The sequence below is a fragment of the Mus caroli genome, unplaced genomic scaffold (assembly GCF_978045245.1).
Source record: "Mus caroli unplaced genomic scaffold, Mus_caroli_1 scaffold_15, whole genome shotgun sequence".
Lineage (NCBI taxonomy): Eukaryota > Metazoa > Chordata > Mammalia > Rodentia > Muridae > Mus > Mus caroli.
In genome coordinates this window covers 52,503,457-52,520,638 of record NW_028227270.1, presented here as the reverse complement: position 1 = coordinate 52,520,638, position 17,182 = coordinate 52,503,457, and the positions used below count along the sequence as shown (strand labels likewise).

Below are 17,182 nucleotides of genomic sequence, written 5' to 3'. Positions count from 1 at the left end.
TGCTATCCCAAAAGTCCCCCATAGCGTCCCCCACTTCCCTACCCACCCATTCCCATTCTTTTGGCCCTGGCATTCCCCTATATTGGGGCATATAAAGTTTGCAAGTCCAATGGGCCTCTCTTTCCATTGATGGCCGACTAGGCCATCTTTCGATACATATGCAGCTAGAGACAAGAGCTCCGGGGTTCTGGTTAGTACATCATGTTGTTCCAACAATAGGGTTGCAGATCCCTTTAGCTCCTTGGGTACTTTCTCTAGCTTCTCCATTGGGAGCCCTGTGATACATCCAATAGCTGACTGTGAACATCCACTCCTGTGTTTGCTAGGCCCCAGCATCGTCTCACAAGAGACAGCTATATTTGGGTCCTTTCAGCAAAATCTTGCTAGTGTATGCAATGGTGTCAGCGTTTAGAAGCTGATTATGGGATGGATCCCTGGATACGGCAGTCTCTAAATGGTCCATCCTTTCATCACAGCTACGAACTTTGTCTCTGTAACTCCTTCCCTGGGTGTTTGTTCCCAATTCTAAGAAGGTGCACAGTGTCCACACTTTGGTCTTCATTCTTCTTGAGTTTCATGCGTTTATCAAATTGTATCTTATATCTTGGGTATCCTAAGTTTTGGGCTAATATCCACTTATCAGTGAATACATATTGTGTGAGTTCTTTTGTGATTGTGTTACTTCACTCAAGATGATGCCCTCCAGGTCCATCCATTTGGCTAGGAATTTCATAAATTCATTCTTTTTAATAGCTGAGTAGTACTCCATTGTGTAAATGTACCATAATTTCTGTATCCATTCCTCTGTTGAGGGACATCTGGGTTCTTTCCAGCTTCTGGCTATTATAAATAGGGCTGCTATGAACATAGTGGAGCATGTGTCCTTTTTACCGGTTGGGACATCTTCTGGATATATGCCCAGGAGAGGTATTGCTGGATCCTCCGGTAGTACTATGTCCAATTTTCTGAGGAACCGCCAGACTGATTTCCAGAGTGGTTGTACAAGCTTGCAATCCCACCAACAATGGAGGAGTGTTCCTCTTTCTCCACATCCTCGCCAGCATCTGCTGTCACCTGAATTTTTGATCTTAGCCATTCTGACAGGTGTGAGGTGGAATCTCAGGGTTGTTTTGATTTGCATTTCCCTGATGATTAAGAATGTTGAACATTTTTTCAGGTGTTTCTCTGCCATTCGGTATTCCTCAGGTGAGAATTCTTTGTTCAGTTCTGAGCCCCATTTTTTAATGGGGTTATTTGACTTTCTGGAGTCCACCTTCTTGAGTTCTTTATATATATTGGATATTAGTCCCTTATCTGATTTAGGATAGGTGAAGATCCTTTCCCAATCTGTTGGTGGTTTTTTTGTCTTATTGATGGTGTCTTTAGCCTTGCAGAAGCTTTGTAGTTTCTTGAGGTCCCACTTGTCAATTCTCGATCTTACAGCACAAGCCATTACTGTTCTATTCAGGAATTTTTCCCCTGTGCCCATATCTTCAAGGCTTTTCCCCACTTTCTCCTCTATAAGTTTCAGTGTCTCTGGTTTTATGTGAAGTTCCTTGATCCACTTAGACTTGACCTTAGTACAAGGAGATAGGAATGGATCGATTCGCATTCTTCTACATGTTAACAACCAGTTGTGCCAGCACCATTTGTTGAAAATGCTGTCTTTCTTCCACTGGATGTTTTTAGCTCCCTTGTCGAAGATCAAGTGACCGTAGGTGTGTGGGTTCATTTCTGGGTCTTCAATTCTATTCCATTGGTCTATTTGTTTGTCACTATACCAGTACCATGCAGTTTTTATCACAATTGCTCTGTAGTAGAGCTTTAGGTCCGGCATGGTGATTCCACCAGAGGTTCTTTTATCCTTGAGAAGAGTTTTTGCTATCCTAGGTTTTTTGTTATTCCAGATGAATTTGGAGATTGCCCTTTCTAATTAATGCCTGATTGGCTTGCTAGCTGCAACTTGAATTTGGGGGCATTTCCATTAGTCACCATGGTCGAGTGGCTGGCTTGCACAATCCTTAAGCTCCCCACAGAATATTTTAATTTCTTTTAAAATTATTAAAAATTGTATTTTCCCCATTTTTATTAGTTCTCTGAGAATTTTGTACAACGCATGGTGTCCATATTCACCCCCACATCCCCATTTCTGACAGTGCTATCCCCCCATTCCCTACCCACCCAACTCTGCATGCATTTTTGAAATCCATCAAATACAGTTTTTTCTGGACCCATCCTACTGGATATGTGGCCTTCACTGGAGGGAGGTCAACCCAGCAGGGTGCCACACCCTTAAAGAAAACTGACTCCCTCTCCCAGCCTCTACCAACTGCCAAATAGCTCCTTAGTTAGTGGGAGGTCTTAATGCCCACCTCTCCTCTCCATGCTAGAACTCTGTGTGGCCTGAGCCCTGCAGGCCTGGTGCATACTGTCATGGCTATCATTAACTCATGTACACAACTGCCCTGCTATGTCCCCCAAACACCATTTCTTTGTCATCATTTACCACCTATGATTTTTCTGCCCCTTCTTCTTCTGCCATGATCCCTGAGTCTCTGGTGGAGGAGTATCATGCAGGTGTCCCATTCAGAGGTGTACATATAATTTTATATATGTATGTAATATATATATATATGTAATATATATGTATGTATTATATATGTGTAATATATATGTATGTATATATACATATATGTGTATATATGTGTACATATACATACACACACACACACACACACACACACACACACTCAGTTTTTCCACAAGGTTTTATAGTTAATGACTACACCTCAGTGCACACTGCCGCTTTGAATGTGCTTCTATGGAGTCAGCCCCTGTGCCACAGTGGCCTCCTGGTGGGTGGTAGTGTATACTCCTACTCACTAGTTGGGTGACATTACCAGAAACATTATGCATATTAACAGAGCAGCAGCAACTTTGCACAGCGAGACCTGCCTGGTAGCGAGCCAAGGCCCCACATGGCCTGGAGCTCAGAACAGTCAGCTGCTACTCATGAGGGTAGACCCAGCTCTTGGCCAGGCCTGGATCCACCAAAAAACAGGAAGAGGACACTTCTTCTGCATCTGCTGATGAACTCCAGCTCGGAGTGGGGTTTAATGGAGACTTCTCCACAAAATAGAACCTTCTATAGAGTGTCAGGGAAAACAGAGATGAGCATTCATCAGAGTATGTGAATACTTGTAAACTGCATTCTTCCCCAGGCCTTGGTGGGTGCATTGTGCATTTTTCTTAAGGCTAAGTAAATGAAATCAAGGCATTCCAACAGACTTAAATTACAGGGCTCTCTTCCTTTCCCACAAGGAAAGCCGTGAACTTATCCTATGGCATTGTTTTAAGCAAGATGAAATTATAAAACTCCATAACAGACAACCAGTCACTTCTGGTGATAAAACGAAAACATCAAAGCATCATCAACCTAAATTATTTTTATTTCTAACACCCTCTCCTCGCTTAGTGGGACAAAAAAAAGTTAACATGAATTGCAAAGGAAATAAAATGTAGCAAATTAAATGCCTTTAGTTGTGCTAAAATGCCTTTTAAACAGGAAAAAGAAAGAAAGAAAGAAAGAAAGAAAGAAAGAAAGAAAGAAAGAAAGAAAAAAAGAAAGAAAGGAAGGAAGGAAGAAAGGAAGGAAGGAAGGAAGGAAGGAAAAAGCAGCTATAATGCACAGAAAATGGGACGTTCTATAAAATGCCTTCCACAAAGGAAACTTTCCACAAGGTATAATCTGCTAGAATGATAATGGGTTCCTATCACTCTTTTTGAAAATGTTGTTCTTCAGTTTTGATGCACTTTCTGGTCATTTTGAAAGGATTCTAATTGCCAGAACAATTAAACACCCATCGCTTTTATTGATGACACGACAACCCCCCTGTCTCTTCCAGGCCACTCTGCAAAGCAGCAGCTTAGCTGTATTTTCATCTATCGTGTGCACTGCCTTTTTTTTTTCTTTCCTGTTAAACGTGCTAGTTTCCACTGAGACGGTAAAGGATGCCCTAATATAAAGTAATGCTTTTCTATTAAAAATACTTCCCAAAGTGCTTTGAAGTCAGCCAGAAAGCAGATGTGCATTTGCATCGTGTCCCACAGTGTACGAGGCTCAGCAGCCCAGTCAGCTTCTTCACTGTGCCCCTCTGCAGATTCTAGCTCTGGATGTTCAGTCCCACACAGCAGCACCAGGAGTGGCAGTCCTCACAGGGCAAAAGCGAAAGGCCACACTTAGCTAGGCTCCCCACTCCCTATAGGTGTGTGTCTGGAGACTCCTATTTTCATATGCATATGTATTAGGAAAAAAAATCACTTCCACTCCAGTGCGACCATCTATCTTAAACACGCATAAATTTAATGACCCTCAAATCATATCCAGCAGCCATGTGTAAACCAGTCTCCCCAGAAGGGAAGGTTCCAGCACCTCCCACAAGCTATCACTAGAACAAGCAAACAAGACAAAAACAGAACCAAGCAACACAATCAGTAAACATAAGTAGAAAGCATGGCTTGACCAAAAGACCAAGGGAAGACAATACAGACAGTCTTTTCCAGTGCACACGGCATTCAGAACAATCCTGTACTTTTCAGGGAGTGGAGGTTAATGGTAGAGCACCTGCCTGGCCCCTGCGATACCCGATGTTCAACTATTACCACATACCATATAATTATGTATCAGGTAACTTGCTCAAAAGTATAAAATACCTTGAAGTTATCCTACGAATCCATGTTCTTTGATCATAGCATAATGCAAATTAGAAATTTATATAAAAAGCACATATTCTACACCACAGATATGTGCAAGTTAACTATAAAATCACCTCTGATGGAAAAAGAAACCATGAGCTGGATTTCCAAAGAGCAATGAAAGAGTCTGTGTCAGTCTCATGGTGATGGTGGTGGCGGTGGAGACTGGGAAATGCTAATGCCAGGATGGTTTATCGCAGTGTGGGTTTGGACTTGTTGGGAATTGCATTGTCCATAGTATCCTATATTCTCTGCTAGGGGCAAACTAAAGATGAGTCTGGGAGGCAAAAAGCACACCAAGTGAGCCATCACCGGACATCTTCATAGTCAGACGTGCCTGAGGATGGACAGTGCCCTCAGACAGCTGGTGCTGAGCTTGGCATTCATCTTACTGGGGGCTCTGCTTATTTCCAGCCATGGCTGCTGGTGGACAGCAGCTGAGTAGACCTGAGCTGCAGCAGGCAGGAGCCACACAAAAGCAAGAATTTCCCACTGACCCTTCTTCAGTGCTTCTCCATCCCAGCTGCCCTTCAGTAAATGGCCATGCTAATCTACACACACTTCCTGAATGATCCAAGCTGGTGCTTGGAGAGTTAATTCTTATGACCGGATAATTATTGCTCTCCTTTCAAGAAACAGTTGATAGTATGCTACCAGACCTGAGAAGAAAATGAATAGTCATCAGGAGTGACAGAGTCACCATGTGATCTAAAATGCCCAGTGCTACAAATGTTTTCATCAGGGATAAGGTCCAACGCAAAATATGGAACCTTACTCTTCCAGAGGACCTAGGTTCCAGTCCCAGGGAATCCAGGACCCTTTTCTGGCCTCTGTAGGCAGCAGGCAAACATGCATGGTGTACACGCATACATTCAGGCAACACACGTGCGCGCGTGCGCACACACACACACACACACACACAAACACACACACATGTCCATGCCACAGTGATTTCAAACGGTATTAGTCTAGTAAACCCTTTCAAATGGAATTGTCTCTTGGTATAGTGATGGTACAGGGGGTGGTGTATTAGTGTGGCTGTTTTCTGTATATGTGGTGGTTGCTAAAGAGTCAACAACATTTCTTTTCAGCCTACAGATATCTGGACCAAGAGAAGTAAAACTAGACACAGTAAACCAGACACAGGGAAATGATGTGCCATCCTTCCTTTGGGCATGAAATGAGTACTCTTTACTGAGTGACACTGGGTTCTGAGCTTGATGCTATCAATGGATGGGATATGGGGGAACATGTGCTGTCCCCCTGAAGAAATACAGGAAATATAAGAGACCAGGTAAGTGGTCTGCACTATTAATTAGAACTGCTCATCATTCTAGGACACCTCTGTTGTGAATTTATCATGAAACTTGATACAATTCCCTTCCTTGAGGGTACAATGCACTTGCAATACCAACCTGAGAGGTACAGGTAAGAGGACCAGTTTAAGTTCAATACATAGCAAGTTTGAGGCCAGTGGGGAATACGTGAGATCCTGTCTGAAAATAAAATAAATAATAAAAGCAAAAAAAAAAAAAACATAAAACAACAACAAAAACAAAACCTCAAAACCAAAACAAGTAACTATAATCAACGATGCCCCAAACAAACTTTAACTAATCATTCTAGCTTCATTTCCACTGCTATAATAAAAAATTCTGGGCAAAAGGCCACTTAGAGGAGAAAGGGTCTATATTGCCTTAAAATGCTGGTTTCCAATCCATCATAGCAGTGCAACCACTACTTATTATCACAAGCACCCAGGAGTACAGCGACAGTGGGCATGTGTGCAGTTACGAATGCTCATAATGCTGCCTGAACTTACACAGTCCAAGGCCCAAACTCAGGGAATGCTGCTGCCCACAGTGGACTGCGTGTGCCCACCTCAATTAAAGCTGTCAAGACAATCCTCCACAGGTATGTCCATAGGCCAGCCTGATCTGGACAGTCCTGCCCTTGTTGAGACAGTCTTCCAGGCGATTCTAAATTGGGTCAAGATGGCAATTAAAACCAGCAGTAGAACAACAACCAAAACAAGTAACTTAAACCAATGATTCAGGACAGTCCACAACAAAACGCTCACATGTGGGCTTCTGATGTATGGGGGATTGGTGAAGAATAATTACTACTACTACTACTACTAATAATAATAATAATAACAATAACAATAATGATGCTCATCAGTAAAAGTTGGTTTTCTACAAAAAGACAATGTGCACCTGGACCTTAATCTCTCACAGTGACACTGCTTCTCAGCATCAGATGGGTGCACCCTGAGAATGAGATGAGAATTCCATCATAAATGAAAATACCGTAAGTGTAAAATGTATTTAAAATAAGCTGAGGAGCTCAGCTTAGCCACGGCATCATGGATTCTAACGCCTGGGCTCCTCTCCTTCATGATAACCTAACTAAGAGTGGGTTGTGCTACTGCTAGCCAGCATTGCCAGAGAGGACATGATTACATGGCATCCTTCTAAAGTAAGGACTGATTCAAAGATGCAAGCACAGTTCCTACAGAATAGATACCATCTTCACACTGTAGTGAAGTCAAAGGAAGGTCTTACATTGCACTCTCATTAATATGTACATGTGCATTGTGTATGCACATGTGTGCACGATAAAGTGAACAAGTGCAAGTTGAAAACAGCTGAAAATGGGCAGGAGAGATGGCTCAGTGATTAAGAGCACTAACTGCTCTTCCAGAGGTCCTGAATTCAATTCCCAACAAACACATGGTGGCTCACAACCATCTGTAATGGAATCCAATGTCCTGTTCTGGTGTGTCTGAAGACAGCTACAGTGTACTCAGATACATAAAATAATTTTTTTTTAAAAAAAAAGAAAGAAAACAGTAGAACACAATTTAGCGTGAAGCTTACACTGGGAGGGAGATGGAGCACAGAAATAAATCACAGGGCAGATGCGGCCCACCCTGGATTAGTGGCTGTTTATTTTCATGTAAGTAAGTAATCCAGATGTAAATCAGGGAGGATTGTGCTCAGGAAGGGAAGATTAATCAGGCTAATCGAACGAACGATTAATCCCACTCTGCACCTATTCCCAATTCCAAAGTGCATGGCTGTTATGCCTAAATCATCTGCAGTCTCTTGTGGGGACGGATTAACTCTGAGGTTCACCATATGTTGAGCTACACTCACATCTCATCACCCCTTCATCTGCACTCAGCTGCTCATGCCAGTGAGTTTGTAATCTGTAGCTTTCCTTGACTCTGCTAATAGAGTCGTCCGAAGTTTTCTTTCCTTTCACATGTGTACAGGAAACTATTGCCTTGAAACATAAAATGCTGTATCTGATTCCTTTAAAATAACACAAGAAACTAAAACACACACTATACACATTGACATACATGCACTACACACAACAATTCAGTTGCTAATAAGTGCCTAAGAGTGGTAGCCAGTACCGCTGTGCTCTACCTTGTAGCTGCAATAGCAAACCGTGATGCAAATGAAGGATGCAAATGGGAAGCTTCATCCACCCTAAATCACTAACTTCTCTACCAAGAGCCTTTAGGAGGCAGAAACAGGCAGAGCTCTGAGAGTTCAAGGACAGCTTGTCTACAGGTCTGCAAACTCTAGGACACTCAGAGCTACAAGGTGAGAGCCTGCTCCAACAAAACAAGCAAGCAAGCAAGCAAAGAAACAAACAGTGGACTGTTGATATTGGCAATATTGTATTGGAAAAGACTTACTCTCATAAGTCTCTCATACACAATGACCTCTGGGGAAATTGCCAGAACTACAGTAGTCTACAAAAGGGCATTAGATTGTATAGTATTCCTGCATATTTAAATTATTTTATAGTATTTACTCCATATATTCCAATGCCCATAATCATCTTTTTTTTTTTTTTTTTTTTTTGGTTTTTTCGAGACAGGGTTTCTCTGTATAGCCCTGGCTGTCCTGGAACTCACTTTGTAGACCAGGCTGGCCTTGAACTCAGAAATCCACCTGCCTCTGCCTCCCGAGTGCTGGGATTAAAGGCGTGCGCCACCACGCCCAGCTGCCCATAATCATCTTAATCACTAGCCTTTTAATTAGGTTGAAATATAATTTGTCTTAAGAATCTTTAAAGATCATGACTCCTCTCTCTCTGTCTCTGTCTGTCTCTCAGTATGTGTCTCTGTGTATATGTCTGTGTGTATGTGTGTGTTTCCATATGTCTGTGTATCTGTGTAATATGTGTGTGTGTGTGTCTATGACTTTGTTCTATGTGTGGATATGTGTACCTGCATGTCTATGTCTGTGTGTGCATGTGTCTGTGTGTGTATGTGTATCTGTGAATGTGTGTCTGTGTGTGTCTCTTTGTGTGTGTACCTCTCTCTGTGTGTCCCTCTCTTCCTTCTTTCTCCCTCCTTCTCTCCCTTGTGTATTACTTCTTCTTTCCCTTCAGCACAATGTTCCCTCAAGTTCTGGTGAGCCTGTAACTAGCTGCCCAGTTGGTTCATGATGGTTTCCAGGTAGATATCTCTTCCTGTGTCCACTGCTCTCATCTGAGTCTGGCTTCTCTAGACAAAAGTGCAGACCAAAGTAAGGGGGGGGAGAGGGGGTAAGAGAGAGGGAGAGAGAAAGAGGAGAGAGAGAAGAGAGAGGTAGGGAGGCTCAAAAGGAATTATTTGTAACATTGCCAAAAGGTTGGATCCAGACAGTCCTTCTCCTGGCCTCCCCTTACCCTTCCATGGGCTTTTGTTGTATCCTTACACAAAGAGGGCATTGAATCAGCACAGGACTAATTTTTTTCAAAAGAAACAAACATACAAAGTAACTCAATAACTCTTTTCTTTCTCTCAAGCCACCTGGGATTTGCAAACCAGGTATGTGTGTATATTTCTTAGTCTAATACCATGTTATCACAGGGTAAACATTACTTTATTACTCTTGGTAATTTTACTTAAAATTTCTCAAAGGCATTGAGAAGTATCAAAGACAATATAAATCAAGTTGGCAAGAACTTTTATGATGGGGAATGTTAAAGTTTTGTCAAAATATGACTTGTAACTAAGCTAGCCACACTTCTTGTCTTCCCCTTTAAAAAATAAATCAGTAATAATTATATTATTATTTATTATTAATGAATAAATAAATGGACATATTTATCATATAAACAGAAACACAGCCCTGGTCTTTCACATCCAGGATTTAAGACCTCCAATATTCATTTTATTTTCTTCCTGAAATATGTCTGTCGATACAGGCCCTTGACAAGGAGATCCTTCTGTGGTATAAACACAGTGACAAGGAATATTATATGTCTCATCTTGTCCTGAATACTCATAAGATTTATCATTCTTAACTCACAACGAAGACCCATTTGTATGGTTCTGCTCTGTATTTTACTTCATGGAAGGAATTGAGGAAAGAACAGATGACTGAACTCTGTAGGGTTGTCTACTAAGAAGCAAAACTGAGGGCTAGATCCAGGTAGATCAACCATGCTGTGCTTTCTGGTGGCTGTGCGTGAGAAACGCCACAGTGTGTCAAACAGAGGGCAGCAACTCCCTTTCGGGTTGTGCTAACCATGAGTTGAGAGAAAACCCAGGTAGAGATGGATCTACCTGAACTTCCCCAGCAACACAAGGGTTAAACTTCTCTGTGCAATTCACAATCATTCCAACTATGAAGCAGAAATCAATAATGGCTGGGTGTTCAGAAAGGGCTTAATTCTCCAGGAACTTGAATGGGAATACACAACAGAGGAAGGAACAGGGACCTCAGGTAGACAGGGTCTTAATGGAAGAGCCCAGAAGGACCAGCTATCCACCAGAAGTAAACAGTCACTGAAGAGAGATGATGTCAGTGTATCGACATGAGATGCTTGCTGGTGAATCACCTGGGATAGTATCAACAGAGTGACAGCCTCCGTACGGGCTCAGAAGGTATACGGTGACTTAAGAAATGAGGCAAGTTAAGTGACAACAACCCATTTAATCGACTAGTACCCCAGTGCACTCTGCCTGAACACATGCCAAAACAATTGCAGACCAAGCATGTTACCGTCATTAGGACCACCAGGAACTGTAGTACCTCAGCTCTAACTGTTGATGCTTTTCAATACAATCCATGACTTTAAAATATCAGTACAGCTCAAAGGAGTGGCTGTCACAGGCCATATTGCCCTGTTAGGACCTTCTCTGACAACAGGAATGCCACAGATGGATTCTCTGCTTTATGGGGCAAATCCTAGGAGTAGTCAGTATACTGAAAGTGATGGATGCCGCCATTTCCATGAGCAAGTTGAAGAAGCATTCTGCCCATCCTTCACCACAGAAAGAGGGGAACGAGATGCAACTATCACAGAGAGAAGTCTGAGCATGTTCACAGCAGGGGAGGGGGATTTCCACCAGGAAACTATGAAAGTCAGGGATGGAGAGTCTCCAGACCTGCAATGTTCCCTACAGCATTGTGTTGGGGAAAGCTCAGAGCTCAGGGATCTTGTCGCATCTCTGCAGCTACATGACCTGGATGAAATTAATTTGGCCCTCTGGGTATGAGTTTGTGCATCTGTGGAATGAGTACGCCTCAGTCCTACCACTAGTTGGCTATGGGACAATGACAGTGCATCTCTGGGGGACCTTGTGATATTAGATGCTCCCAGAGTTGCTTCTTGGTCATTTGGACCATCTCTTTCTGAGGCAGATCCAATCTCATTTGACAAACACATGTGGTAAACAGATGTCAGAGCATGGGAAGGAAGAAGAGCAAAACTCCAAGTTCTTAATCATTTTGCTTCATACTCCCTAGACAGGCTCTTCAAACTTCAAAACACAGATGAGGATTGCCTTGACCTCTGTACCTTCTGTAGCACTGAGACTGTAGGTGTGCACCATAAAGCCTCCTTCCTTCTCTACTGCCATTTTTTAAACAGAGAACTTAATATCTGTGGGCTGCTTTCTCATTTCAGTTTTCACCTGCATAGTTCTTTATATTACAACCACCATTCCTGTACAAATTTAAGAGTTTTCCTTGGCCTTTGTGTAGACTACAGGTAAAATCTAAAGTGGAGTGACTTAGTGACTGGCTGGCTGCAAATTATACACACCTGCAGAAAAAATATTGTTTCTATGCCTAGGAATGCTTGGAAAGGTGGATCTGTAGCCACCTCTGTTCTGGTGCTTAGGAAAATGCTCTGTTTCTCTTGGACTCCTATAATTCTGAAACTACAAAAAGCACACACTGAAACCTCTGTTCCTTAGTCAGTCGGGGCATGTCTGTCTATCCTCCCAGACTCCAGCCTTCTCAGAAGTGGGTGATCCTCCTACCAACAGCAGGTGCTGAAAGGCTGGATCAATCAAGACATGTTCCCTCTACTAATGCTCATGTCTGTTTCTTTGTTTTGAAAGATGAAATTTCTTTGCAGTAAATACATGAAAGAAATTGTCTGTTATATTTGCCCTTAGGGGAAATTAATGAATACTGAAAAGCACTTGCCCCTTCTGGTTGCAAACACTAACTCACCCTGTCACTGCAAACGAGGGTGGGTCGTGAGCTCAGCTGCACATACCACATATTTACCGTAAATAAAAGTACATATTCTTACTTCAGGATATGTTCCAAGACCTATTTTATTAAAATGTCTGACTACTTTAAATTTATGAGAATATAACGTTCCCATTCAAATACTGACTACTCCCAATCATAAATTTTAGTCAAAACAAACATATCCAGAGCCACCTGGTATTTTGACAAACAAAATTTATGTCAACCTTTCTTAACAATGAAGGCAATTTTTAAGAAAAGCTGGCAGATTTTGGACATAATAAATGAGAGGATTTTGTTCTGAAAGGAGGTTTTCATGCATTCAGTAATGAAAGCCAGCTCTAAAAATCAAAGTGACATGATATTTACTACTTACTTTGGTCAGATTAGGTCTAAGTTTTCTCTTTCAGGGTCACCCTGACAACCATTCATGAGGCACTTGGTAGGGACTCAGCAAACCAATGTCAAAAAAAGCATAAATCAGTTTTTTTTTTATTGAAAATTTCACCAGCAAGCAAAGAGTGTGCGTGTTATCAACAGAATGTCGATATACAAGCTATCCCAAGAATTGCTCTATTTTATTTAAGTCATCTTAGAATAATTCTTAGCAAGAATGACATTTAACCTCATTTTTAGGCTTTTAGACTGAAAACAAGCAATTATACAATACTGTTGAGTTTCAAGTCACCTTTATTTTTATGAAATAATGAAAATACATCAAAGACCAGTAATGTTAGGGTCAGAATGAGAGAACCATAGATGGACCACAGATTGAAATCAAGTGATATAAAAGTTTAAGTGTCAATTAAGACAATACTAAATCAAAAGACATGATTATTTTCCCTCTTTATTTACTTTCATTTATACCTTGATACAAGGCTTCCTGTAGTTCACACTAACCTGGGACTCATAGTGCACTGAGAATGACCTTGTATTTCCTGATACTCTTCCTCATGTCTGCCGCCCTGGATTTCAGGAATATAACTCAATGACTGTTGAATATGGTGTTGTGGAGTCTTTCACCTACTAAGCTAAATCCCTAGTCCCCCCACCCTTTTCATTTTGAATATAAATTCAAGACCAACTCACATAAAGAAAGCAGAAAGATTTCCATGTACTTGAATACCCTGGGATCATTTTGTGACCCAAATATACTAGAAGATAGGAGCTGTGTATAAGAAAACTGTCACCTGTTTTGTTACTGTGAGAACTCATGAAAGAGAGACAGAAATCAAAACCAGACAGATGCATGGGAATGAAAGAAACTATCCAAGAGTTTAGGCAGAAAAATCCCAGATCTATTTCACTGTTGAATCACATGAGGGCTTAGCTATTCCAGAGGGTGCTCCAAGATGAGACCCCTCAGAAGTCAATGTCTGCTCAGTCCGAAGTAAGACCGCATCTCCATCCACGTAAGTATGGCTCTAACTCAACCCTACCACATCTTTGGTGCTCCTACCTTAACTGCCTTTGAATATCTGGATGGGGGCGTTTTCCTGTTTGAAAGTGGAGATACTGCCTACAATTTTTCAAGAAACAAAAGAGAGATAAGTCTTTGTGAACCTAGGGGTCACACAGTCTCTGCTCCTGTGTCGCGGTATTGGAGGACAGCGCCCACATCCCTCAGGCCTTTCTCCATTCATAGAACGCTGGAGCCCTGTTCCTCACCAGAAGGTAACCTTTGGACCAGATCCAGGCATCCTCCCTGGAACATGTCTGCAGTTTACACTGAAAATTTACATAGTGGGCATGAAGCCAGCCAGGAGCATGGAGGAACAGACTCCATTTCATGTCGTGTATGGATCTTGCTCTGGGTGACAGCCAAGCTAGGGAAATACCGACTCTGGTTACAATGATTTAGCTGAATGAAGACAGGTGTGGAAATGATGAGCATACTAAGGAAACACAACGATGCCCCTTAAAATGGCATGAGGCCCTAGCCCTAGCGGAAGAGCTGTTGGCTGCTGATGGCTTCTGCAAGACGGGGTGGTTTCCCATGCACCAAAGGATAATCTCACTGCTATGCACACATGGAAGGTTTTTGTTGTTATTTTGTTTTGCTTTGTCTTTTGGTATTAAAGAAGGGAGGGAGATAGACTCTGGAGAGATTGAGGGAGTTGAGTGAAGTCGGATGTGATTAAATACATTGTATATGGTATTTATCTATGAAGGTTTCAAAGACTTTTTAAAGGCTATCTTTCCAACATTTCAACTAAGCAAAACAGAACATAAAAGAGACTCTTTAAGGACAAATGGGAAGAACAAAGGCAACTTAGAAAAGGGAGCCTTAAGTCCCTTAAGTTCTCCTGGCATGAATTTCTCACGGACCCATTCAAGAGTACCTAATTCAACGTGGTTGAAGTTGGAGCGTTCTAACCTGGAAAACAAACTAGTGTGCCTGGGGAACACGAACTTCGCACTTGTCTCCCTAGACTAATGGCACTATAAATAGGCCATCACCTGCTCCTCTCCATTTAGGAAGGAACCAGCCAGAAGGATTTGAATTACTCACAAACAGAAACACTTAGGAGGAGCACGTTTCCAAAGGACAACTGTGATGTTTTCTTGCCAGCAACGTGAAAGTGAGGTGAGGTCTTTAAAGACTGTTGGCCCCGCCCGTGATCCCGCCCCCTTCCCCAAATCTCTTTTTAAGTTCTTTTTGGTCTTATAAGTAGTGACAAGCAAGTGCGGCAGGGGTGGGGCTGTCGTCTTCTCACACCTAGGTTACCAGGATCAAAGGAGCTCCCTGCTTGGCCTGCTACTGGAGAGGGCCAGTGACGTCATGGTCTGCCACGTTGGATTATCTTTCCTTACCTCATGGAACTCAATCAGAAAACAGGACCCACGCTCATGGGGGACATTTAAAAAATTGTGCCGTGACGGAAACTTTTTCCCCCCCGATTCATAATGTGAGCGCCATATGGTTCGGATATATAAAACGAATTGTCAAATACCTAACAGAGTTTTTGTGTCCTTGAGGCAGCGTGAGCTGAATCTGCTTGAGACTGGTGAAAACAGGCATGTCTTTACATCCTAAGCTCTGGGAACACGGTTCAGCAGAAACATCCCTCATTATCCTCTAACCACACAACTCATGAGCTGATCCAGGCCTCGGACAGGACAGTCTGCACAGGCAAATCATGGTCAGGGGGAAAAGTTTGAACCACACTGAAGAGAAGGGAGCGCTAAGAGGAAGTTACCGCCATCTACAGATTTCCTTTCAGGGCTCCAGGGAGCCAGCCTGAGATTCCTGACTGAAAATTATGAACCAGAAAAACTGACATCAGCTACTGGGCTGCGTTAATGCCTCCAGTCGTGAAAACATGCTTTAACCATCGGCAGGGAACCATGATCGAGTCCTGCACTTCTCTAAAAAGGGGAAAGCAGCGAGGGTCCCTTCCATTTTTAGCTCACTTATAGTCTCTGGAGATGAGGCTTGGGCATCTGCTCAACACTCCATCACTTTCTCTCTACATGGCTAAGCACGGAAAGATTCAAAAGCCAAGATGCACAACATTATCTGGCTTTCATTTTTCGCTGTCATGAACTGCTTTCCCAAAGCAGCTTGTTTTTAAGAGTTAAATGATGCCCAGACCAAACTCAGAGAGGAGAGCCGGGGGCGTTCCGCGGACAGGGATGGGAGGCAGCTAGCGCGCCAAGGAAGCCTGAGGACTGCCTCTGCTGCGGGCAGCGGCGCCGGGAGAAAGCGCAGAGTTGGCCACGGGGCGCAGAGATGCTGAACCCACACGCCCTGCCCGTCCACCTGGAGCACGCCCTGGCAACTTTATTTTGGGCAAAGCCTTCCAAGGAAACTTTTCCTCTGTCCACAGCTCTCGCCCTAGCCAAGCCGGCCTCGGGCAGGGCACAAGGGGTGAGGAGCAGCCTGGGGCGGGACACGGTCGCCTGCGCGGTCCCCTCGGAGCCACGGGGAGGCCACTCACCAGCCCGAGCGCGAAGAAGACGGCGAGCAGGGCGAGGCAGGCGCCCATGACGATGAGCAGCAGGAAGACGATGAGAGGGTGCTGCTGGCTCATGCAGTAGTAGGACTCGTAGAGCCAGTCCCGGGACCGCTGCAGCCCCTCGCCGCCGCCCGCCGCCGCTGCCGCCGCCGCCTCGGCGCGGTCCCGCAGGTAGCGGCGCCGCCGCATCGCCTCCTGCCACATCGGGGCGGCTCGCGGGGCGCCCGCCGTGCGCGCCCTGCCCGGGCAGCGCCGCTCTGTGGTCGCCGACCGCCTGCCGCCCCCGCGCTTCGCGACCCGCCGGCTGCCCGCCCGGAGCTGTGCTCAGGGGCCTCGGGCGCGGGCGGAGCTCGGAGCCCCGAGCTGGGCGCGCTGACGCGCGGGCGGGGGCCGGGGGCGGCCTCAGGGCAGCTCCCGGGCGCCGCCGCCGCCACCACCGCTCGCGAGGGCGGGAGCCACCCGGCCCCTCGGCCCGCCTCGCCCCACCCCGCGCGCAGCGCACGGGCCTCCGCGCAGGGGCGGCGCCGGCCCGCGCCCACCACCGCCCCCCGACGGCCAGGCTGGGCTCCAGAGAAAGCTGCAGACCGAGTCCTTGCCCTCCAGCCTGTCGCAGGCTGCACAGTGGGGCGCCCCCTCCTCTCGCTTTTGGACTCCAGCCAGGCAGATTGGGGCTTCAGCCTTGTTCTCCACTACAGCAGAAAACAGCCTGAGGGCTACTGTTGGGCTCCTGGAGTCTCCCACCTGACTGCCAGAGTCCCCACTGCCTCTCCATGATCTCACAAGGCAGCAATGTAAAAGGCTGCCATGCTTTAATACCCCCCAGCCTGGAGAGGGGGGGGGTCCCATATCCCTGACCACCCCTCTTTAGTATCCCTACGTAGCAAAATGTGGCTTCTTTTTCACTTTCTCTGTTGTAATTTGACTCCCAGTACAGAGCAGGAGTTAGGACCCTCCAGGACTTGTGGGAGTCCT

General features: G+C 44.5%; 1 protein-coding gene across 1 annotated transcript in view; it reads right to left on the bottom strand.

The window, feature by feature from the left end:
• The window catches only part of Adcy2 (adenylate cyclase 2), a 401,885-nt gene extending 385,233 nt beyond the window's left edge, over positions 1 to 16,652 (bottom strand). The window contains exon 1 of the mRNA XM_021179908.3: positions 16,193 to 16,652. Coding sequence (XP_021035567.1) covers positions 16,193 to 16,414 — 222 coding nt within the window. The 5' untranslated portion in view covers positions 16,415 to 16,652. The remainder of the gene's footprint in view (positions 1 to 16,192) is intronic.
• Positions 16,653 to 17,182: the final 530 nt, after the last annotated feature.